This window comes from Hermetia illucens, chromosome 1, assembly GCF_905115235.1.
Source record: "Hermetia illucens chromosome 1, iHerIll2.2.curated.20191125, whole genome shotgun sequence".
In the NCBI taxonomy this organism is placed as follows: Eukaryota; Metazoa; Arthropoda; class Insecta; order Diptera; family Stratiomyidae; genus Hermetia; species Hermetia illucens.
Genome location: NC_051849.1, coordinates 97,826,719 through 97,850,960, shown reverse-complemented (window position 1 = coordinate 97,850,960; position 24,242 = coordinate 97,826,719). Strand labels below are relative to the sequence as shown.

The following is a 24,242-nucleotide window of genomic DNA, read 5'->3' as shown; positions in this document are numbered from 1 at the left end:
GTGGTGGACTCTCATCTCTTTTATAATTATACTCCGCAGAGAGTCTTTGAAAATGATGACTGTGGGATCGCACTATTGCTACCCACCATAGTATTGATCACAATAGGCCTGACCTAGTTCGAGCGTGCTTCATAATCGATGTAGTCGCACTATCGGACCAGAAGACAGCAAGAAAAAATTCGGAATTACGGCCACTTCGCAGAGGATATGAAGCGTATATCGCGACTACAGAAGATTCAAGTAGTTTCAATGTTAATTTCAACGACAATATTAGTCCTGCAAACTTTACACGAAGTGCTGAAGACGCTCGATCTAAGGGCTATACATGGAGGTGCAAAAAGTCTTCATTCTTGCAACCTGTCGTGTAGTATGAAGAGTAGTACTCTGTGACGTCTGGCCTAAAGGACTCTACTTTAGGTTTGCATTGTCTTCTATTTGCCATCTGTGTCTCTACATTAAGTCACTGCTTGAAGTGTTTCTGACAATCGTAAATGTAGTAACACATTTTCGAATGATTGCACAGACTTTGCGTTCATGCGGGCCCTTTGAATGTCGTCTTCAGCATATTTTTAGGTTGGTCGCTTTTCAGTCCGGTTGGGCGGGAAGAGGGACCGTGCGCTTTTTTGCTGTTTATAATGTATCCAACTGTATGTGAAATATGGAGATTGCAATGTGCCGGAAAGTTTGCTAGTACGCCAGGGCGGTAAGCAAACGTGGAAAAGGCAAACAAAACGTAAAAAGTCGTCGAAAGAGATGGAGAATTTATTTTCTAAGAGCAGAAACACATTTTGCGGTTTCTCTCAAATTTCGCTCTCAATTTATTTCTCATTTCCATGAGGATTGAGACTGCAGGAAGAAAAGAATCTAAAATATTCATCCAGCTTAATGAAATCCAACTAAAAGTAAAAAAATCCGCATTGATCAAATGTTGGACTCTCGGATCATATTGTAGCCTAATCGAAAATGTGTGTTCTATTATTAACAAATGAGTGTAGCACATCAGTAAGCTGAATAAGGGAAATTTGGGACGGGATAAACGAATGAGGAAAAATAAAATTTAAAAGTGAGCAAGGCATTTAAGCATTATTAACTACACTTTTGCTGCTCCTAACTTTTTTCAACAGGTTCAGTGCGGAGTAGAAAAGTTACTTTTATCTTGAGGTACATAATTTTCTTCTACAAAACTTGAAAATAAAATTGTTCCGTTATACTGAATACCGTGCAAGCAATACCAGTAGCGAGAAAACTAGCACAAACATCTATCACGCAATCAAGACTCCAACCAGGATACGAGATTGAAGGGCAACAAACTTGGCCATAGTACCACCAGTTGCAACACCAAAATATTCGTTGCTTTTTAAATTTAAATTTATTGCATATTTTGTAAATTTGTCTTTATTTCTCACAGATTATATTTATAAGATTGTTACAATCTTACTGTGACTAACATAAAAAATATTCTCGCAAAGAAACATATATATTTCGAATAGATGAGAACGAAATCAGAAATTTCTAGTGCTATCCAATATTAAATAAAGACAACCGCACCGATACAGAACCTAAACTGAACAAACTATTAAAAAAACTTAAAACACTTTTTCCTTAATAATAAGTTTCGTTCGCTGATTTTTCATAATATCTGTGCGAAAACTTTTCAAAAAATCATTTTTGTTCGTTGTGAAATATGTAAAATAAAGCAAGCAAATACAATTAAAAAACTTCTCTTCTAAAAATACTCAAGCTATGTGAATGTATTTATATGATAGAAAACTTATTTACCGATATTTCCCTCATTATTTACTTTTTTTCACAATGATTTGATTAAAATGAAACATATTTTGATTGTAATTGTTGTACTTCAGTTAGAACAGGCAGGCTCAAGTAGTTATGGTCAGTAGATCTACGATAAAACTTAAAAAGGTTCTCCTTAGGATTTACAAGACTTATTACTATATCCTTAACATATAGTATGAACGATCTCAATTCTTATTCTGAATGAGATTCCCGTAGTATGCAGTTATGGCGGTTAGACGATCAAATAAATAATTCTTCTCCAACTCCACGCTGTTACCTTGACCAGCAAGCATAATCAACTGAAAAGAATTAAAAGAAGAGATTCAATATATTTGGAGATGCTAATGCTAATTATAGTTCTCATTGATAGCTTCCTAAAATAACGCTGAATCTATTGGATTGAGGACAAAGTAATTGCGTTTTTTACGACAGATAGTGCTGGAACAATTTCACATCATTGGGGTACTTAGTATATATGTTAGTCATATGTCATTTGGCAGCTGACGGTTTAAGCTTCATTCCTTAAAAAATGTAAAGCGATTTAGTTGAGTTTTGGAGTTTTCAAAATAAGTTGAATATATAGGATTTGCAAGTTTGATTCGAAGTTTCCCAAACAATTTCACATTTTTCCAAGTCAATTTCTGAGTTTCCCATTTCAAATCCAGACTTTTCCATTTCTAAATCAGAATTTTCAATTTCAAATTCAAAATTTTTTCAGTGTTCTCTTAGCTGTCCATCAATTTTCTATCATTGTTAGTTGGGGAAAAATGTAATCTTCTACATGTTTGCTGTTTTTCATGGCTTCTAGATATAAAATCGAGTACTTGTTACTCCAATTAATTTCGCCGTTTCGTGTAGAACCTCATTAGTGTCCAGTGACAATCGAGAGGACTTTCTAAGTAGTAAGAACTTTAAATTGTGAGGTTGCTAATTACTTTCAAAAACTTATCCGGAGTAAGCGAAAAATCGAGAGCCAGCTGAACTGCTTTAATTGCTTTAAAAGAAAGAAAGATTGACGGTTTGGTCCAACTCTGTCCTGGGAGTAGGGTGACCAAAAGTGGTAACAGGTAGAAAACGGTCCTTCATATAATTTTTAAAACACGACAAGGGTGCGAATGCAGGCTAAAGCTATATTTTTGTTTGGGATATTCAATTACTTTGTACGTTGGAAGAAGCTCAAAACAGAGGTTCTCGGTTTTATTAAAAGTGTAAGGACACTGGAACAAATGAAGGAGGCTATCTCATCGAAGTATGTTGTACTTTTAAATAAGTCGACTGTTGGCCTGTGTTAAATTGGGAATAACCCTTCAATAAGCAACTATCCAGGTTGATCCAGTGAATACTACTAAAAATCTTTGAAAGAATTATTTCACCGATCGACGGACGAATCGGATTTCAATCTTCATATTCGTAGAACACAAGCTGGATCTCGACGCGCAATCATGCTGCCTCAACCGTACAAACAGTTCGAGGCAGAAATGTGACCCTCATAATATTCAAGAATAACCAAAAGGTAAAATATTCCATTTTGAACCCGTCATTGCAGAAAACTGTCAGTCTGTTTCAAAGAATTTTGACGGAACTGTAAGAAAAAATGGAAAACGCAAATGGCGTTTCCGTCGTAAGGTAGAGACGATCTCGTTAGACGATGCCTTGCACCTTTACCCTGGAGCGTGTACGAAACCGGCTACAAGTGGCATTTTGCTCTCTAGGCGTTGTGCTAATAATGGGCAGTTATTCATAGAGCGTCAAAAGTTACCGAAAAAATGGATAAATTCGGGTTTAACGTTAAGTACATTCCTCCGCACTCCCGCAAATAAATCCAACAGAGGATTTTTTAAAATCGAAATGTTTTTAGGAACTTCTTTCCAATGAACAACATATCCTTTCCAATATTATCGACGAGGGTGTAAGGTGTAAATCCGACCGACTGCGCTGAGTGAGTGATATGATGATGGAACTTCCAGCGGCAAACAATCTTCTCCACTAAGCTAAACTATTAGGTTGTTGCAGATGGCATGTAGGATTTGGTACTAAGAAATTCCGCGAAGGCAATTTTAATAGCTTCTTCATTGCTAAATTCTTTTCTGCCAAAAAGTTGTTCAAATGCTTAAACAAGTGGTAGTCGATTGCCAAGAGGTAGGATGAAACATGATGCATGACGCCGGATCTCATACTGCAATTCGTGCTTCGTCATGAAGCAGTATCGCTTCCTGTTTTGAGCAATTTAGGCCGTTGAATACGCGATTTCCGATGCATTCCACCGAGTTGGGCACAACACTTCTCTGCATTAATCGTTTCACCACGTTGCGAAAAAGAATAGTGGATAACTCCAGCTGCAAATCACCAAACATTCACCATAACCTTCTTCGGATGAAGGCTCGAAAACAAATAACGGTAGAATTGATGGGCAGCTCAGATTCCTCTCAATGGATAAGCTAAATCCGTATCCAGTGATAAAATATTGGTGTAAAGCATTATAGTAGAACACTGAAAAAATTGTGAATTTTAAATGGAAAATGCTGATTTAGGAATGGATAAATCTGAATTTGAAGTGGAAATTTCTGAGAATGACTTGGAAAACTTTGAATCAAACCTGCAAAACCTACAGAAAATCAAACTGTGCATTTTCGCCATATTTTACTTCCTTGAAGTGTACAACGCGAAAAAATTATGTAAAAGACTGGCTTAAAAAAAAACCATTCTGAAAATGTTGACATTAAAAATGCTTCCCGATCAGGATGGCCTACTGACATCGATGACAACAAAATTATGGTCGTGATCATGCCAAACCCATTTTAAGACGTGAGGAAATGCAGAAATAATGAAAGTTAGGCGATCAAGTAGATGGCGAACTCAGAATCAATTCTTAGAGAAAAACAATATAGTAGTCGCGGTTCAGACCATCCAAGGTTTCAAACCGACGATTTGCAGTCGTTAGAATTCATACCTATGTCGAGGTTTCGATTTAATAATTTGATTCGCAACTAATCCTTGTACACGCCTTCAGTTTCGATGTTTCACAGAAGTGACGCAGCGACTGATGAGTTTGTTCCTACCCTAACGACCGAAACTGTCAGCAGACACTTGCATTCAAAGAAGCTACGATACGTAAATAACCTCGATATTTTAATACAGTGGAATTTGCCGGTCCCCAGAATTAATTTTCTTTATTTTGCACTCCCGATATTTCGTACCAAATCGTCAGTTCCTTGACCATATGAATTATCCAGATTGTAATGTATTCCTCATGAACTGAAAAAAGGTCATTTTATGGCACGTATTGACATCTGCGATGTACTGCTGAAACGTCAAGGAAACGATCCATTTTTGACTACGATGATAAATGGACGTCACAAGAATGTGTAACGCAAACATCACTTCATACTGCCAGTAGAGTGGGATTGGGAGTATGTGGTGTGTTTTTGAGTTCCTAAAAAGAAAACCAACTATTGTCAGCAATTGGACAATTTTAACGCATCTCTCATCCAGAGAAGCCTAGCGTTCGTTAAGCTCAATCTACCATGGCAGCGGGAGATCACACAAATATTTGTTGTCCGTAAAAATTATTGAAGCTTTAATAGGATGTGCTTTTGCGTGAGACTTTCACTTGTTTCGCTTTTTTTAAAAACCCGTCGAATAAAATAATATTTCATTCTGATTAGGCGGCGAATCAGCATCTTCTTGAGTTTTCCACTAACAACTAAATGCCCTCTTTGAACGACATAATATGAAGCTCATCGAAACATGTCAAGATCATCGAACAAAACGGTAAACATTATTTATGGACGTTTGTTCTCTACACAAATAAATGACTTTACAAACATACAAAAAACGCAATGATTTTTAACTCAACCCGACAGTTTAAATACAAATGTTAGAACTTACCTGTTGTGTATTCGAATTTTTCGGCAAATAAATGGCAATATTATTTGTTATTTCTCTGGTTAGTTTGAATAATGAAGACGCAGGCAATGGCTGTAAATCTGTATCCAAATCGTACACTACGTTGCATTTGTACTTTGGACCGCCCCAAGGTGGACTCAAGAACACAGCATCTGCTCGAATTGTTTTGGCCAGTTGAAAGTAATCGCCAGTAATGAATTCTATTTTGTCCGAGACTCCATATATGTCTGCATTATGTTTCGCCATTTCTACTTTGCTTGGATTAATATCGATTGCAATCACTGAAAAAAAAAGAAACAAAGTTTGAACGCTGCTATGGAAAATTATAAAGGGCAATTAAAAACGTAAACACATCGAGCGATGCATTACAGAATTATTCGGTGATAAACGAAGATTACAAAAAATAATATCCTTATCATTTCTCTAAAGGCTGGTTATGTTTGTATCGCGGTCGGTGATGTAAAGTAATATTAAACTTCAAGATATCACTTTGTTTCTTCTTTGATTTTTGGTTCCTCCATACCGGCAATGGATTTGGTGCATTTACCAGGGGTCGCTAATACGTTACAGAGTCGGCACTTCTTAGATTTCATTACAGGAGGAACACGTATCATCTTGAGTAATTCCTACTGCGAACATATGCCCAGCTAGTGAATTATGGCCTGGCAGAATGCAAACAATACACCTGCAAGTCCTGCTTTTCGACGGGATTAACTGTGCGGTACGCATGTTGGGTTCTGGCAGGAAAAGTTTGATGTGTCAAGCAGCATTTAGGCTCTGCCACCTGTCATTGTGGGAAGGTTGTTCCCGGTTTTTGAAAACAAACTTAGCCAGATTAGATTGGCCCCTCTTTCACTAAAGCATCCGAGATTTCATTTCCCTCTACGCCACAGTGACCAGGTACTCAGAATAGTTCCACCGTATTGAATCTAGAGGTAGAGTTCAAATGGTTTCTACGTTCCTGAACGATTTCCGAGGTGATCAAAGGACTACTCAAAGCCTTCAATGCAGCTTGGCTATCACTATAGATTGCGATGTGCCTGCCCTTCAACCGCTCGTCAATCACCCAGTTTGCCGCCCTTAGGATCGCATAAACTTCGGCTTGAAAAACCGTTGCATATTGTCCCAAAGAAAAAGCCCACTTCCCGTTTTTAGAGAGGTAGAGTCCGGCTCCAGAACTCTCTTCTGTGTTTGAGCCATCGTTATAGAAGACTTCCGTATATCTCGCCACGCCTTCCTCCGGGACTTCCCAGTTCTCTCTACGCTTCAGGGTAACTTCATATCTTCTACCAAACAGGAGAATGGGGACACGAGAATCGGAAGACATTGTAAGAACTGGATTCAGTCCTCTCAGTAATTCTTCCAATGCTCTGTGTCCCCCACATCCGTTGTTTCCCCATAGATCTAATCGAATTAGTCTATGACCTGCTCTCATTGCAGTGCTTTGAATAAATATATCCAGGGGCTGCAAATTGAGTAGTGCATTCAGGACTGCGCCGGATGTCGTGCTCATGATACCAGTGATGAGTTCTTTGCAGTGCGGCTAGTTTACAGTGAAAACCTTCTTGTCTCACCTTAATCCACCATATTACGGATGCATATACGAACATCGGCCTAATAATGGCAACGTATATCTACATTACCACACGAGGCCTGAGTCCCCATGTCAAGACAAAGGTCCGTCTGCACAGCCCATAAGCTGTGAGAGCTCGTTTCATCTTTACCTCTACATGTTTGTTCCAAAGAAGTTTTTATCTAGAGTGACTCCCAGATATTTCACTTCTTCGGAGAGTTGAAGGGTAGTACCCCTCCATCTGAGGCAACGTCTATCCAGTTTTCTCCTTTTTGTGAAAAATATCATTGTGGTTTTATTTGGATCAACTGAAAGACCATGTCTGAGGCACCAACTGTCTATCAAATCAACGGCACGTTGTATATTCCTACACACCGTTGCAAGATCCCGATCCACAGCAAGCACAGCACCAGCATAAGCTTGAGCGTATATTGGCAAATTTTGTAGTTCGCCTAGTAGCGAGTCGATCAGCATACTCCACAAAAGTGGCGAAAGCACACCTCCTTGAGGGCACCTCAGCGCACAGCATCAACACCATGCTCTTTGGCGCATCACAAAGTTTTTGCAAAGGCGCACAGTCTTTCAATCGGTTACTATCGTAGCTTAATATATTGGTTTCGTCACACAATAGCCTTGGCATAAGCGTTACTGTTCGAGTTTTCTTTGTCTCTGACTGAGTTAATGATTTGTAAACGTCGGAAGACCGCTGTCGTTTCGGTTCACTTTGGTGACAGGAGGCTTCGTAGGGCTTCTCCCCATCCCCTTGTGTTCGGCGTTTTTGTTTTGCCTAGTGGTAAATGCGTACCCGTGGATAATACTTTGGATTAGAGTCTTATGCCAGAGGAACTTAATTCGACTCATTCTTTGATAACTGGTTTGGGACTGACTCCCGATTGAATATATGGAGAATCTGGCTTTAATCTCAGATTCTGTCACAATTTTTTTTTGGTTCGAAGTTACGTTTCACGCAGGATTTCATCGTCAGGCGTAAAAGTATATTACCTACTAGAAACGTACCGCCGCATCGTTTTTATTATTCACTAGGCACTAATTTACCATTTACGAGTTCTCACAATCTCAGCAGATGTCGGATTTGATCTAATACTAACACTAAGTGGCGAGCATTTACGCGGGGACGATACAACCTACTAGTGGTGATGGTAGCCCGTGTAGGTTAGTGGGAGAAGCTATCGAGAACTCCACGCAACATCGGATACGCTTGCAAAATGGTATATTTCTGCTTGTGTTGAACCAGACTATGAGTGAATTCCAAGATATTGATGGATTGGAATTTAGATACAATACAGTGCTTTCATAAATGATGGAACCACTGTAGTTTTTCAAACATTTCTTATAACTAGTGTAAGAAAGTTTCAATTACCTTGAAATTTTATCTGGAAGTTTTTACATAGCTAACCATATTATATGCACTTATCCCGATTTTTTTAAAAATCCATATCACCTACAGTATTCTTTTTTTTTAATTTATCCATTCAAACGTTCATAACTAATAAAATCACAAGAAAATCTTGCTTTGCTATGTTTGCACATCAGTGGACTTTTTTAGTCACTCACAAATCCAAAGTTATCACGAAAAGTGGACAATTTTTAACTCTCCATCAAATGCAACAAAGGAATGTCGCAAACTCTGTCGCGAATTGGTGCTTCAAGTTGGACCCGTAACAGTTTGCAAAACTCTAAAAGAGTTACCGAACCTCTATCACACCCGAAAGCTTAAAATGCCGATGTTAGAGACAAAATCAGGCATCGACGCATGAATTAAATAAGATAAAACAAGTTCCATTTTTCATTTTTCTATGTTTAGATTTTTTTCCCGATCCAGTTAGATTTACCATTTATTGTGTAGTATTTGAGGCGGTTTCGATTTACCAAGCTATTTTTAAGAGTTTGTGTGGAATAAAACCTTATTCAAATCGATTCAATGTCTGTCTGTCTGCCACACCCAATTTACTCGGAAACGGCTGAACCAATTTTGACGGAATTTGATGAGAAGATGTGGTCTATGAATCCCTTTACATATAACAAGTGTGGCGACCTTTTGCGCGAAGTGTAAGGCGGGGCTGCCCATACATGCGAAAAGGGGGTGTCATTTTTTTTCACCGAATATGTGTGGTATCAAATGAAAGGGCTCGATTAGTACTTTTCGAAACTGATCTTGTTTCTGGTATTGGGTGAAACTCAAAATGTGTGCCCCAAGAAGTGAAACAGATCTCGTTCTCAGAACCTATCCAGCCAAAAAAATCTGAAAAAAAATTCATAGTAGTGCATATATACGAAATCCAGTCCTTAAAATACATCTCATTCCGAAATTTGCTCAAATAAAGTAAGTAATATCATAAAACTATATTTTAAAAATTTACCCGAAAACCCCCTTAATTCCATCCTAGTAGTACAAAATTTATTAATAATCCATTTGGATCAGCACCTTGAAGTGTGTTAGAGCACTTCATTCAAGACCGCAACGGTACACTACAGGGTTACAATACCCTATTGGGGGCAATGTAGTCAATATTGCCCCGCCCGAAATTATTACCTTGGTTTGAGTCGACTGATATCCGACGTCAAATCACGATACAAATTTCACTGCCACCAGTGAGATTTGAACCGCGACCTTCCGCACGACAGCCTTGTGCTCTAACCAATCGGCTATCCGAACACAGCACAAAATTTGGCATTGGTGTAAGGGTTAATATAAGGCATAATTTTGGGAAGTTTGAATGAAATCCAATTATTAATAATAAAGTTATGGACGTTGAAACTTTTGCATTTTACGAATCCTTTATTGCATTCTAAGAGATGTATGACGTCATCACCATATAATGTGAACTTATATGAACGGCGGAGATTGTTCTCCACCTTTCCTGATTTAAAACTAATAGAAAATCTATTGGACATCATGCTTCAGGACATTTAAGACGATTGTCGTCATAATATAACAACATTGAGGAGTTAAAAAGGACAATCAAGGGTGTATGGGTCAAAATTGAGCGTCGAACGATCAAGAACCTTGCTTCTAGTTTGCCTACACGTACCAACTTAGTTATCAATAGCGATGGGGGAAGCCAATTCAACATTAAAATGTTTTTTTATTGTTTTACTTTCTTCATTTAAAATGCAAATAATTTAAGTGGTTCTATTTATGAACGGCTGAAAAAACGGCCAATTTGGAATAAACGATTTAAAAAACCAACATTAATAATATACGCGGGGCGACCCATCTTGTTAACTATTGTAACAGCAAGTGAGGCTTATGGTGCGGTATATAGCGATCATTTAAAACCTGTTGATCCCAATACATACCGTAACGGAACTATCGAGTACTGCCTGCAGCTCCTTTGGGTAAACCGGACATGTTCCCCTGATCGGCCCATGCTTGTATGCAAGGTTTTGATGAGTCGTCTCACAAACGGCATTATGCCTGTTTGTGTATTGCACCGACAACATAGCAGTGCACCCAGAAATGAGATGGTCCAATGTCGCTAACGAAGTCCACTGCACTGATTGTTTTTTCATTATCAGCTTTTTATTAGTCCGGGTGGCAATTACGCCGTCCTGAATAGCATACATAAATTCTTCCGCCTCAGCAAAGAGCTCACCAGTACATAGCCATTTATTCGACGAATGAAGACCGGCAGAAGGTTGGAACAGACAATATAAATGTTTACCATGGATTGTCTTCCAACATCCACTGATCAATCCGCTCTTGGTCTAACTTCACTTCATTCAGAGGATTGAAACCTCGATAGCGTGAAGGAGTGGCTCGCAATCTGCCGCACACAAGCGGCTCGCCTGTTCCTTGCTGTAAAAATAGTCAGTGATACTGTACCGTAATGTAATGCACGCTCCTGCCTCCGTTGTAATGAGGTAGATTTTTCTGCTCAACGGAAGAAATTGGGTGATGCATTCGGGATCTAGACATAGAAGCCGCTGGGTACATTCGCGGCGCTTATATTATTTCCCCCCGAAAAACACGATGTCATCACTAGATCCACACATCCCATGAATTCAAACATTCATCATCCATCAGAAGATCCATCAAATTATCAACTCCAGCATGGGCTCCTCACAGAATTCTTAGGTATGCCACCCTTGTAAGACTCGTCAAAAACTCTGATTATTTTGGCCTATAGTTGCCTGTCCTACAACTACTAACGATGATGAGTTGCTCTTTGCTGTCCCTGATACAACACAGCAGCCGGTCTCGAGATGTGCATTGACCCAACCACTAATAATGGACGGTATGAATTTGAGTGTTGATAAGCAAGTAATCAGCCTTGTGTCTTCGAAGCCAACCGGCCGTGAATCGTGGTAAACTTTTATACCAACCGATGCAGACCCCTCCAATTTTTTGAGCTGTTTATAGCTCGTCGAACCTTCTCTTCTTCCCTTGAGAAAACTACAGAGGAATCTCAGTGTGTATGTTACGTTATAAGAACAGAAAGAAAAACGTTCACGATTCGAGGCAATTTAAAGTTTGGTTTTAGTCAAAGGCTCTGAAGTGGAGTGAATTGCAAGGAATCTTAAATCTAATAGAGAATTTTTGGGGCATATCTGATGAACCCCTGGTTGTTTAGATGGAAGAACATTACAGCTGCAACGAAAACTTGAAGCTGACCTGGCGAAGAGGTATGGAAAAATCAGTTTTCTTCTTAAATAGCTGCATATTTTCGCTTTTTCCCAAAATAAAAAGAAATATAAAGAATATGGTTCTAGTATGACAATCAAGGTTACTCATACCTTTCTCGCAAAGGCAACACAAACTGATGAAAGTGAAGTTTAAGCAACTGAAAACGAGTCTTATAGCCTAAGCTTAAAGCTTCAAATACAGATGATTTTGGGCTTTGGTTGCACAGCTACTTCTTAAAGTGCAATATATTTACCCGAAGAGTCTTCTATAACTTGCGTTTATTAAAGGAGGATTCGCAAGGCTTTCCAGCAAAATTCCATACACGTATTTTGAAGCACGACGCCTAGATTTTTTATAGGCATAGTATATTTTTCAAACTCTTCAGTTGGGTAATTTATGAGAATTAGTCCGTGCATTAAAGATCACTTCAAAAGTTTGATCGAAAGAGAGTAAACTAGTTTTCGCTTTAGATCCTCCTGCAATAATATATCCTGACAACGTTAACACTTTCCGAATTATTGTGGAATAGCAAACGAACTTTAGATCCTAGATAGAGTTGCACATGCTTTTCATCATGATTCGATAGCATCAACAGGGAGTGTATCTAAGGTGCTCTACGCAGAAAGTGTAGTTCAGAGAAAATAATAGTTACTATCAGAACATATGTTCACGGAAGATGTCATATGCTTCATATGTTACAATCTCGAAAGAATATATCCAAAGCGGAAGACAGCATTCTTTTACATCACAGGAACTCTTTTTCTGTTATCAGTGACTTTCTCCATGTTGCTTTAGTCGGACGAAATGGAGCGCTTCCATGGACCATGACATCTTTTTTCAATCATTTCGATTATGTTAATGACTTTTGCTGGCTTTCACACTAAACCTGCCCAAATGTCTTTTTGTATATTTGTAGCCCTGCCTCGATGTTACTTGACGAATAAACAGCGCTAAATCAGCTTTCGCTCTTTTGTCATAAATTAAGAAAAGATGACAATTCTGTTAAACGCATGCTGTGCATTGGATGACCGACGAGTTGGTCGTTTAGAAATACGATGTCCCGGCATGTTTAACATCCAACGACGCGCCGGATTCATACCGACATATCACATAAGCACTTTGATTACCAGGCAAAATTTGTTCGCTCTGAGTTCTGCACAAATTGCCTTAGATTAGATTCAATAGTGAAATCGTCAAATTCCAATCAATGGTCCTTGGAAAATTAGACACATGCTGGACGTGTACCACTTAATTCATTGTAATAAAATAATTATTCTTAGAATTGCAGTGTTAGAAAATACTTTTTTTTGTTGAGGATGCAGGGACTTCTGAATCCGTATCCACTTGATGACGGACCGGACACTTGGCGACTTACTTCCTCTCTTGTGGTCCACGGACGCTTCGTTTTGAGATAAACTCCCAAGTTTTTATAAAAAAAACAAAATGTCGACTGACGGTTTCCCCAAGTGGTCCGGTCCGCCATCAAGTGGATGCGGACTCAGGACTCCCTGCATCTTCAACACAAAAATTCACTTCCGCCTAGTTTAGGTCTGAACATACGACGGATTTCACTTTCATTTAATTCGTACTCATGTCGTGTATACCATTATATATACATGGAGCGTTTACCACCTGTTGCCACTTTCGGTGACGCTGCTCCCAGAGCATGTCCGAATTTTATCACTAATATCGAATATTCACTAATGAAACTACGAAATATTAACGAATCGAGTGAATGTAGAATAGAAGCAATTTTATTTTACTCAAAGCAGAAAAGGGCCAAACGTTACTGGAAGCAACGAACATTTGACCATTGTCAATTTATCTAAATATTATATTCTGAGATTGAAAACTATTATATAAATAATACCTTTGTTACATGTCTTCGCAAACTGTATTGAATTCCCTCCTGTTCCACAAAATGCGTCAACTATGATATCACAACGGAGGCGGTTTGCTGTGTGCTTTGCAATGCACTCAGGCGTGGCAGAAAACCACGCCTCTGTAATTAAAGAAAAAAAAAATAATTATTGACAACATTTGCCGTTTTCTAGACGTTATAAACTTACCAGCATCCATTTTAATTCCACGATCGTATAAAGAAAACAACGTATACCTCCTCCTCCAATACTTTACAAGATTTCTGTCGTTTTCTATTTCCTCAGGATATGAGTTATTTTTAGTTGGTTTCTTCTTCTTGCTTTTCTTTTTAAGTTTATTACTTATGTCATCTTCTGCGATTTCATCTTCGCAATGACTTCTTGCAGAATTATATTCTGAGCCGCTACAATCTGGACCAGGTTCTACACTGTCATCTTGCTTTATATCATCGGAGTGGGTAGTGTCTTTGCCTTCATTAATTGAACTGTCTACATCCACATCTATGTCATTCTTTACTTTCCCATCTATTTGTTTATTATTGCTTTGCATATTATATTCCCCGAATCCATCAACTTGGCTTTCGATATTCATTTCCTGGCGCCTTAGTGCTGCGAAATTATGCTCATCGTCCGTTTCTGAAGTAGCAGCCTTAGTTGATTGTGCTTCTGAAGTGTTCTCTAAAACCTCCAATGTATGTTCTTTTTGACTATTGGCCTTCATTTCAGACTTCCGTTTCACTGCGTTTTCATAGAAATATCCCATCTTTGAAACAATTGGCCGTGCTGATTCCAATGTTTGTATTCCATACAATTCCTTCAAAGATGGCAGTACAAAGGTTGCGAAGTCTTCTTTTCCTATTGGAGCTTTTCGTCGATTATTTTTGCGTTTTTTCTTGCTACCGAATTCGGTGGGAAGCCCCACAGCAGCCATTGCTTCTCTTTCGTCAACAATAATGTATTCTATCGGTTCTTTATGTTCTTTTCGAGTAAAGTCTTCCGAAGGATTATATGGTTCATCTGTTTGTTCTGTAATTTGTAGATTGTTTACTTGATGATCGATCTGCAAAGAAAATTTTTAAATAGAATATAATATTATTAATTCATGTACCTTTTCTCGGCGGAATAATTTTGTTATGAAGGAGAAGCACATTATGATTAAACCAATCTCTACTCTTCGTTGCTTAGATATCTATGAATTATTCTGAACGTGACAACACCTCCAACCAATATGGCTCAGAACTAACTTAATTTTAGGTTCAAACTGCAGCGAAATCATTGTTTGTTTATCAGTTTCAGAAAGTGGTAAACTGCCAGGAGCTCTTATTTGATGCAGTCGGCGTTATTTGTTTATTCGAAATCGTATACCAAGACGATAACAACAGTGTATACAAATGCTCTCTTGTCGTTCGAACCTTCAAGGTTAAGACTTGGCTCTCTAGCAAAATATTGCAGTTTGATCGTGCAAACTGAAAACGAAGTGTTCGTAGATGTCAAAGCCCAACTATATTCTAACATATTGTATTGTTTTTGGGAGTTATTTTCAAACGTTCTCGAAAGAAACCAATGCACACTACTTGCAGTGTGCCATAGTCTTCAATACTGCTGATTTCCTTTCCTACCGCCTAGACATGTTGCATTCTATAAGGATTATTAAGGTCAATTATTGTTGTGTAGTCGGCAAAATCCTCCGTAACATGAGTTGTGTGATGATCTATGTTACATTGGAGCAGATAAATTCCAAGAATAAGAACCTCCATGACATTGTCGAATATAGTGGTCGGTGTAGAACGTATAGACAGGGGGAATTATTAATCATAAGCGAGTCAGATGGGAGTGATCAACGATCAATTTGCACTTTTTCTTTTTGAGCAAATGAATAAATTATAGCGTTTTAATAATTTTGCTATTTTTCCTGAATTTTGCGGTTGTGACGTAACATTTGAATGACAAATCTGAGTGAAACAAATTATTCAGTATGGAGAGTGAGGGAAAATTAATAGAAATAAGCAAATTACGCGACCACCGTTTATGTTATGCGCCAAATAGTAAAAACAATATGGAAGATCATCATGGGGAATGTTTTTTAAACGTATCTTTTGAAGAAAAACGGAGTAAACTTTGGTTTTAACAAGATCGTCGAACAGACTTTCCTGAAATATACAGATAATCCTGTTACAATGATCATTGCAATGTATATAAAATAATTTCCATTTGACCCTTGATGACTGCAAACGCACCGGATTTGCGTATGTTACTACTTGACCTTTCAGAGTACAAAAGCACATTGCCGCAAGAGGGCAACTTCTTACTTTGCTTAGACTAGAAACCAATCATAGTCTGTTTTCAATAGCCAAAGATCGTAGCCGTGAGGTCAGTCCCTATCGGAAGCATCATTGACCTTTCTGTAGCAGTGAAATTCCGAAAGGTTGCTGTATTTAGTCACTTTTTGCGAGGGAAGATTTTGAGTGTATTCTTAAGTCCTGTATAAAACAAAACCTTATTAAATTCGGTTTACTGTCACAGGCATTTTTCTCATAAACGGTTGTAGCGATTGGCACGAAATTTGGTAGAACGATGGGAATTGTGAACGCTCATACATACAGTGAGTTACATCTTTCTACGTCGAATTTAAGGGAGGGTCCTCATACACCCAATATAGTCATGTGGGGTTTCAAGTGAAAGGTCTCGGATGCAGGGGGCAGAAAGTGATCATTTCTTTCACGGACCCTTTCTCAGAAGCTACCTAACTGAAAATCTGTAAAAAAATCAAAAGACTGCCACTATATGATGCCTAGGCTCTAAAATATTCTACATACCGATATCTGTTTAAATAAAGTTAATAATAGCATATTAAGTTAAAAACAGTATATTGCTATAATTTTTAAAAGTTGACTGCAAACCCGCCCATAAGTCCATCCTAGAATTTTCGCAGCAATGTCGGCTGCATAGAGTATGATCCTACCAAATTTGGTGGAAATTACACTATTACTAACTAAGTTATAATAGGCCAAAGTAGTCGCTTCTATGCAAATTTAGGACTTTTAGTAATTTAGTACTATTCGAAAGTGGACATTCTCACATAATATATGTGCATATTTCGTGTTAAATACTAATGTCAACTGAAATGTTTTTATAAAAGAAATATATAAAACCTTTCACACCTGAAGTATCCCGCTTCTGGTTTCCCGATTTGTTCGCACATCCCTTCCAACCTTTCAACCACACCCAGCACCGCTGTCGCTTCGTGGCGATTTGCTTTACCGGCCTCCGGGATTTTCCGAAAAGTTTGCACTCCTCTAGTTCTGGTACTACCAACTCGTCGGCCACCCTGAATTAATGTGTTCCCTTGCATGACATAACCCTCGAACTTTGTTAATACATGTCCAGTCCACTGCCACTTTCCGCTTCTAATTACACGTCGCCGGGTATATGGCCCGCATTTCGATGAAGTTCTTCATTAGTTACTGTCTCAGGCCGGAATACCCCGATGGTACAACCCAAACATAAATTAATGAGCAAATTCCTCCCGAATTAACACATATGGGTATAGGCAAGTGAACGTGAGCCTTGGCTTGCGTAGGACATTTTCGTGGCGATTCATCCTGGCGGATGTCAGCTTCCCCATACTAGGCGCAGACTTCTTGTGTCACTATAGGTTGCTGATGGACTTGCAAAACAAGTCTCTTATAGATCCCACGACCAACCTTCATTCGTCAAGCCAAATGTCATCTCACCTAGGTAACAATCTTTCCGTACTTTTAGAAAACATTACCGACTCTCGTGTTCTGGCACTTCTCCAAAAGTTCAGCCAGATTACTACCGAGTGTAGTCTCACTAAACCAGGAAAGCACAATGTGCAGCACCACATTAACACAACTGATTCCCCGATCTTCTCGAACGTGCGTCCTCTACCAACCACAGCAGCTGGCTATTGCACGGAAAGAGTTTGAACAACTTATGCAGCAGACCTTCAGACAGCTGTTGGTCATCCCTACACCATATGGTCCCTAAGCCAAATGACGAATGGCGTCCCTGTGAGGATTACAGAAGGCTAAACGCGCAGACTGTTCCAGACCGATATCCTATTCCACTCATCCACGACTTTGCGCATCATCTCGCAATCTGCCGCATTTTTTCGACCTTGGCTTTTACCAAGGCCTATCACCAAATCGCTGTAGCTCCTGAAGACATTCCAAAGACGGTAATACGCACACCCTTTGGACTCTTCGAGTTCACACGGATGACTTTCGGGCTGTGCAATGCAGCACAAACCTTTCCAAGGTTCATTCATTTGGTCCTACGAAACCTCGATTTCTGTTTCGTGTACTTGGATGATGTTTTGGTTGCTTCTTCCACTGAGTCTGAGCACTTACCCTATCTCGAGTGCATTTTTCAACGTCTCCTTGAGGCCGGGTTAGTCCTAAACGTTGAAAAATGCAAGTTCCTGCAGACACAGGTGAGATTCCTCGGCCACTTCATTTCCCCTGACGGAATACAGCCCGACCCAGACAGGGTGCAAGCGATCTCAAGCTTCCCGCGTCCGAAAACCGTGAAGGATTTGCGGAGGTTCTTGAGCATGCTAAAGTTCTATCGTCGTTTCTTGCCCAAGGCCGCCCAAACACCAGTCCGTTTTGAACGCGTACTTGTCTGGCCCCAAAACAAAGGATACACGAGAGATTGTGTGATTTGAAGAGGCTGTCCGCGCGTTCGATAAATCCCGAAAGCAACTGGCTGATGCTACACTCTTGGCATTTCCTCGACAAGACGCACCCCTAGCCGTTTTTCTTGATGCCTCTGACATCGCAGTAGGTGCTGCTCTTCACCAAAAAGTAAACCAAGTCTGGCAGCTTCGACAGTGTGAAAACTATCTTAATGATGGGACAGCAGATACCATGAAAATGCAGTTTTTTGGGGCGCTACACAGGTTATCCACTATGTCCCGAAGGCATTTCACAACATCTGACTGGCTGCGGAATCATGCAAGCGGATCGATGATCGGAACCCTTGCGGATAAAATTGCTAGTCACTATAAGATGCGGACACAGATTGGCCTTTTAAATAGACAACTATCAATGCACTCAAACGGTGTAAAGTTGACTCCCCACAGAGTTATTTATAGCTGCTCGTGCAGTTTCTACAGATCTGCTACCTCTAATTAACATAAAAAGGGGAGGTCTCTATTTGTCCCAGATTAAGTGAAAATTAATATCCTATTAAAATGTTGCTACTATGTGAAAGAAGTAAACCCTATAAAATATCTCATGCTGGCAATTCCAAAGACTGTAGCATTAGCAGCAAATGAAATTACATTTAATATTGTTATTACTTAGTATATAGTAACATAAACGTAAGGCTATATACTCTTAATTTCCCTGGAAAGAAAATTAACTCTGGGAACTCGTAAATTTTATACAAATTAGCCGGAAATACGAATAATCGATGTACGAATTATCGGGATTTCACTGTATAAGCATTATTAACGTTCACGCCCCTACAAAGGAAACTGCAGAATCGAAGAAGAATATCTTCTACTAAGCAGTAAAGCGGAACCTCGAAACCTGAATATCATCCTTAGAGATTTTTACAGTCAAGAAGGAACGAAATCCGTATTCACCCATGATACCTCTCAGCCTTGATGAATGTCAGAATATATAGGGGGATCAACATAGACTCGGACTACTGTCCTGTTGGCATAGTGCTCCGGGCTCGAATAACAACACCGCCTAGAATCCCCTCTGACAATCAGATGAAAACAAATACTGAAGCCATCCACAGCAAAACCCTCCGTAATATCTATAAGGGAGAAATGAATTCCGCAATAGCTGCAGCTAACAAAGCCCCTGGGAATGAAGCATCGAGAAATGATATTCACAACCTGCTGAAGAACGTTATCATATACGGACACAAACATACTTGGCCCCAGTCGCAAAAAAAATAGAACAGCTGGTTGAACGATGAATGTAATCTAACAACGAAATGGAAGAATGCTGCATACCGAACAATGCTGCACTCTCAATAAACGCGGGGACGCGGGCAAATCTGTGAATTTAAGAAGTACAGGAAGCAAATTTTACCAAAATGCCTTATACACCGCAATGCTCATCCTGTCGAGATAAAAAGGGGAAATCTGATTTCCGACCGCATGGGCACATTGGAGTGATGGGTTCAATACTTTGTTGAACTGCTCAACAACCAAAACATCAGCGAGTTGAAGATGCCGCCAACTGAAGGTGACGGACAAATGCCACCACCAAGCAAGGAAGATACAGATCATGCAAGTCATCGGCTTAACCATACGTAGGGTAAAAATGAACAGACAGCTTTTAGAGATATCGAATTTGTGGACCTCGGTGCAAAACCGGGGTGTCTGAAGTTCCTTATTAAGGCAGGTATAGACCGGATACCACGATATTGACATTATTGGATGGAAAACTCGGGATGTACAGTTCACCTTCATCCAAATCGAGGAGGCGACTCGAGATCATGGGCTCATTAATGAAGGAAAGACGGAGTATATGGTGGCAGCGTCAGCACCAAAAATTAAAGAACCAATAGCATCAAAGGGCACTGGTCAAACGAGAACAATAAACATAGGAGGCTACAACTTTGAGATTGTTGATTTCTCTCATCTAGGGTCGAAGCTCACAACCAATAACAGCTATGACGATGAAATCCGCCCACGATTGTTAGCTGTCAAAAGAGCCGTAATCTGATTTGTTACTTTAAAATTCTACAACTTATAACAACAGAATTCCTTTTGTCTTGATATTAATTTCTGAAAGCAATCCTTAAAGCCAAAGGGATCCTCTCCCGACAACCCTTCAATAATTGCTCTGGATCCAACTGATCATCGGTCCAGGCCCGTTCATTTTCGCTGTCACTTTGAACTTCCAAGTCGGCGGCAATGGCGATCAAAATCACATAGCGTTGTTGATATATTGTCAAATGCACAGTACATTGGTCCCAACCAGGACGTTAAGCTTGTACTCAATAACGGCAACATTCCTTTGTTTGGTCACGTTCAGCTTGCAATATTATTAGGAAATTATATAAACTTTGAAATTTTGACTTTGAACTTTGAAATGTAAATGGATTTTATGGATTAGGGGAAAACAATTATATAATATCAGTGAATGTTGGGACAGGAATCTGGGAAAGGTGTCCGGATAGCTAAGTGGTTAGAGCACAAGGCTGTTGCATGGAAGGTCGCGGTTCAAATCTCACTGGTAGCAGTGGGAATTGTATCGTGATTTGACGTCGGATACCAGTCGAATCAGCTGCGAATGAGTACCTGAGTCAAATTAGGGTAATAATTTCGAGCGAGCTTAATGCTGACCACATTGCCTCCTGCAGTGTTCTGTAGTGTACCGTTAGGGTCTTGAATGAAGTGCTCTAACACACTTCAAGGCCCTGATCCAATTTGGATTGTTGCGACAAAGATTATTATTATAAATTGAGAAAGCTAAGATGTGCTAAAACGTGAGAAAACGAAGAAGTGCTGCTGCATATTACTAAATACATTCTATCGTCAAAATGTCCCTGGGCGAGGCGAATGCAACATCGTATATGTCACAAAGCCGCGGGCAATACACCACCTGCAGCCGCGGAGATAATCCAGGAACGCATCAAGATGTTATCTCTTGAAGGCTTGGTCGACATTGAGCATGCTTCTTTCCACCCTGGATCCAAGTGCATTGATAAGCTCAACACTCTGCGGATCATTTTGGAACATTGCTCTGGGTTCAGATCCTCTCCCTCTTCATAGATTTTGAGACGGCTTTCGATAGCATCATCAGAGATCACACCTGGCGCATTCTGCGCAGAAATGGCACTCCAGAGAGTAGCTATTATCAGTGCGCCATATTATGTGCTGCACCGAGGTAACATCTAAAAAAGTTGAGATTCAAAACTTCAAGGTTGCATTTTTCTTCTTGATATCGCTTAGAAACAAATGAAGGACTCCAATGGACCATGACTTCTTTCCTCAAACATCACCACGCTGATGTCATCTGTGCTCTCTCACCGAGCTATGGACCCTGGTCAAATGAATCTGGAAAAGCAAAAGGCACAGTCGGACTGAAGATAAACACCCCCAAAACCAAAGTTTCCAGTTTGACTCGTCATTATACAATTTCAATTATCGGACAGTAAATCAAGAGTTGATCATCTAGTATATCTAGAGAATGTGGTTTCTGTTTAGGGCGGCATAGGACTTTAAGTTGTGCGAAGCATTAGGAACGCTAAATCCGCCTTCGCTGGTTTGTCTAATCTTTGGACATGCAACTATCTCAGCATTAACGTCAAATTCAGGCTGTTCCGCACCAGTGTTCCCTTTGTGTTACTATATGAAAATGGTAAATAGAAAGTGACCACACTCGGAAGCTCCAAGCGTTTATCAATTCATGCCTGCGACGTCTCATCGGTTTACTTTGACCTGAGACAATAACTAGTGAAGAATTTTATCGACACACTAGAAGTGGCAGTGGACAGGTCACACATTAAAGAGGGGCATCAATACCATTGCGGATTAGACCATGTAATGGAAGTTACTATCCGAGGATAGCCGACGAGTAGGTCCTCCTACAACCATGTGGTGAAAACAGTGGAGTGTAGGCTTCTCGGAAAATAATGGAATTAGCTGAAGTGCATTGCAATTCGAGGTAGGTGTGGTTGAAGCTTTACGTCCCATATATTTTTGTGGCAATCATTAACAGCGCTTGGCTTTGGCAAATACACCAGCTTACCCGTTACCTATATTTTGATACCTTTATTTCATTCTAATAATTCTTAAAAGCATAGGCTTTGGCCATTAAAAATAACACTTAAACTAGCACTAGAATAAGGGATTATATGGAAATCGTTTTTATTGTCTTAGGGATGCCAAGGAGAAAATTGGTGCGTGGGGTGAATATTATTGGAAAAACTAGATTTGGGGTAAAAATTATGCGCCCCAACGCGTTGAAATTTCTATACAGACCAATTACGGGCCCGGGGGAATCCTCGCTCCCACTTTCCATTACCGTTCTTGGTAAAGAAATATTCAAACTCTAAGCAGCCATTCATCGGCCATCATTCTTATGACCATAGCATTCTCGCAATGCATCTTCCTTCACAAATATCATATTGTTCTATCTATTAATTCCTTCTATCATTTACTATAAAGAAATGTACTTACATTTTCATCCAAGGCTTGATATTCACTCCCTTCTTCCTCACTATCACCGGCGTCCACTGACCAATCCCTATCGCGACACCAGCTTAGATCTCTATATAATCAATGCAATTGCTAATTTCAGTTGTTTGCGAAATAGGAAACTTTACTTACACAATATCTACGCGCGTGAATGTGCATGTCACAGGGTTATAATCGTCTGGGCACAAAAGTACTTCAATTTCACCCAAAGTACTTGCGGCCGCGTCAACCTCCATCAAAACAACTTCGAACAAAACCAAAACAAACCTAACCTAACATGCACTCTACTGTCCACTTCGGTATGAATCGGCCGGAATTCGCCGCGCGGCGAAATCACATGCGCACTCGTAAGAGGTGCTTAGGTAGCTAGGTGCTTTGTGTATGATAATGTGAAACCATTTAAAATGACGTTTGGCCACATATTATCATTCCGATTTCCGGTTGTTTTTTCTTAACTATCCGACAACGTATTCTCAAAGAGGCTGGCGTTTTATTACTTGTATGTTACTCGAATCTGTGAGTTCCAAGTAAGTGTTTATTTAGATTTAATATATGATTTACAGGAAATCGTTATTTTATCCAGTTTTATTCCATGTGTGAGATATATTAGCTTATAGATAATTATTTGGAGATTATCTTCGGAAGTTAGTACATCAGCTGTGTTCATTTGAACTTTATATTACGGTAGAATAGAATATCACGTTCTTCTTAAACCGCCAGTAACTACTTTTCAAATCTTTAGCTTAGGTTCATTGTATAAGCCAATGCACGGTTACGAATATTACGTTTGTTACTTTCGAACAATTGGGGTAGTGAAACTTAAATTTCTAAAAAAAAAAATCCATTTCCCTTTATCTAATAACCTAAACCTTAAAGTATAAGAAAACGACATTTTCACATTATTTAAAAATTAATGTGGGGGGGGGGGGCGTAATAGATGGTTCAATGAAACTCCTTTTTTTGAACGACCTCCATGGACAAAAATTTGCAGTTCGTAATTTTTTATCCATAGCAAAAACCAAAAAGTTTCCTAAAGTAGACATAAAAACTGGATTCGTGGGATATTGATTTGGTTTGATAAAATGGAAACGGAAATTGTTTTTTTTTTTTCGAAGAAATTGGTCTAAAATCGGTCATAAAATACTTACATTTTACTGAATGCAAAAAATCATAAGTGTTACTGTTAAACTAGAGTTCAAATTTGCTAGACTTTTGCCCAATTCGAAAAAACGAGGTTTTGAGAAAACG

General features: G+C 39.4%; 1 protein-coding gene across 2 annotated transcripts; it reads right to left on the bottom strand.

Annotated features, from left to right (window-relative positions):
* Positions 1–1,377: 1,377 nt before the first annotated feature.
* Positions 1,378–23,281, bottom strand: LOC119646778 (trimethylguanosine synthase). Of its 2 annotated transcripts, XM_038047361.1 has the most exons (6): positions 23,127–23,281; positions 22,977–23,067; positions 13,991–14,861; positions 13,792–13,923; positions 5,683–5,981; positions 1,378–2,093 (listed from the first exon to the last, which is right to left on the bottom strand). In XM_038047361.1, the coding sequence occupies exons 1-6, from the start codon at positions 23,228–23,230 to the stop codon at positions 1,980–1,982; spliced, it is 1,611 nt and encodes a 536-aa protein (XP_037903289.1). In that variant the 5' UTR covers positions 23,231–23,281; the 3' UTR covers positions 1,378–1,979. The 2 variants fall into 2 exon arrangements, with proteins under 2 accessions (XP_037903289.1, XP_037903290.1); XM_038047362.1 differs by lacking the exons at positions 22,977–23,067; positions 23,127–23,281 and adding an exon at positions 14,910–15,017.
* Between the last annotated feature and the right edge of the window lie 961 nt (positions 23,282–24,242).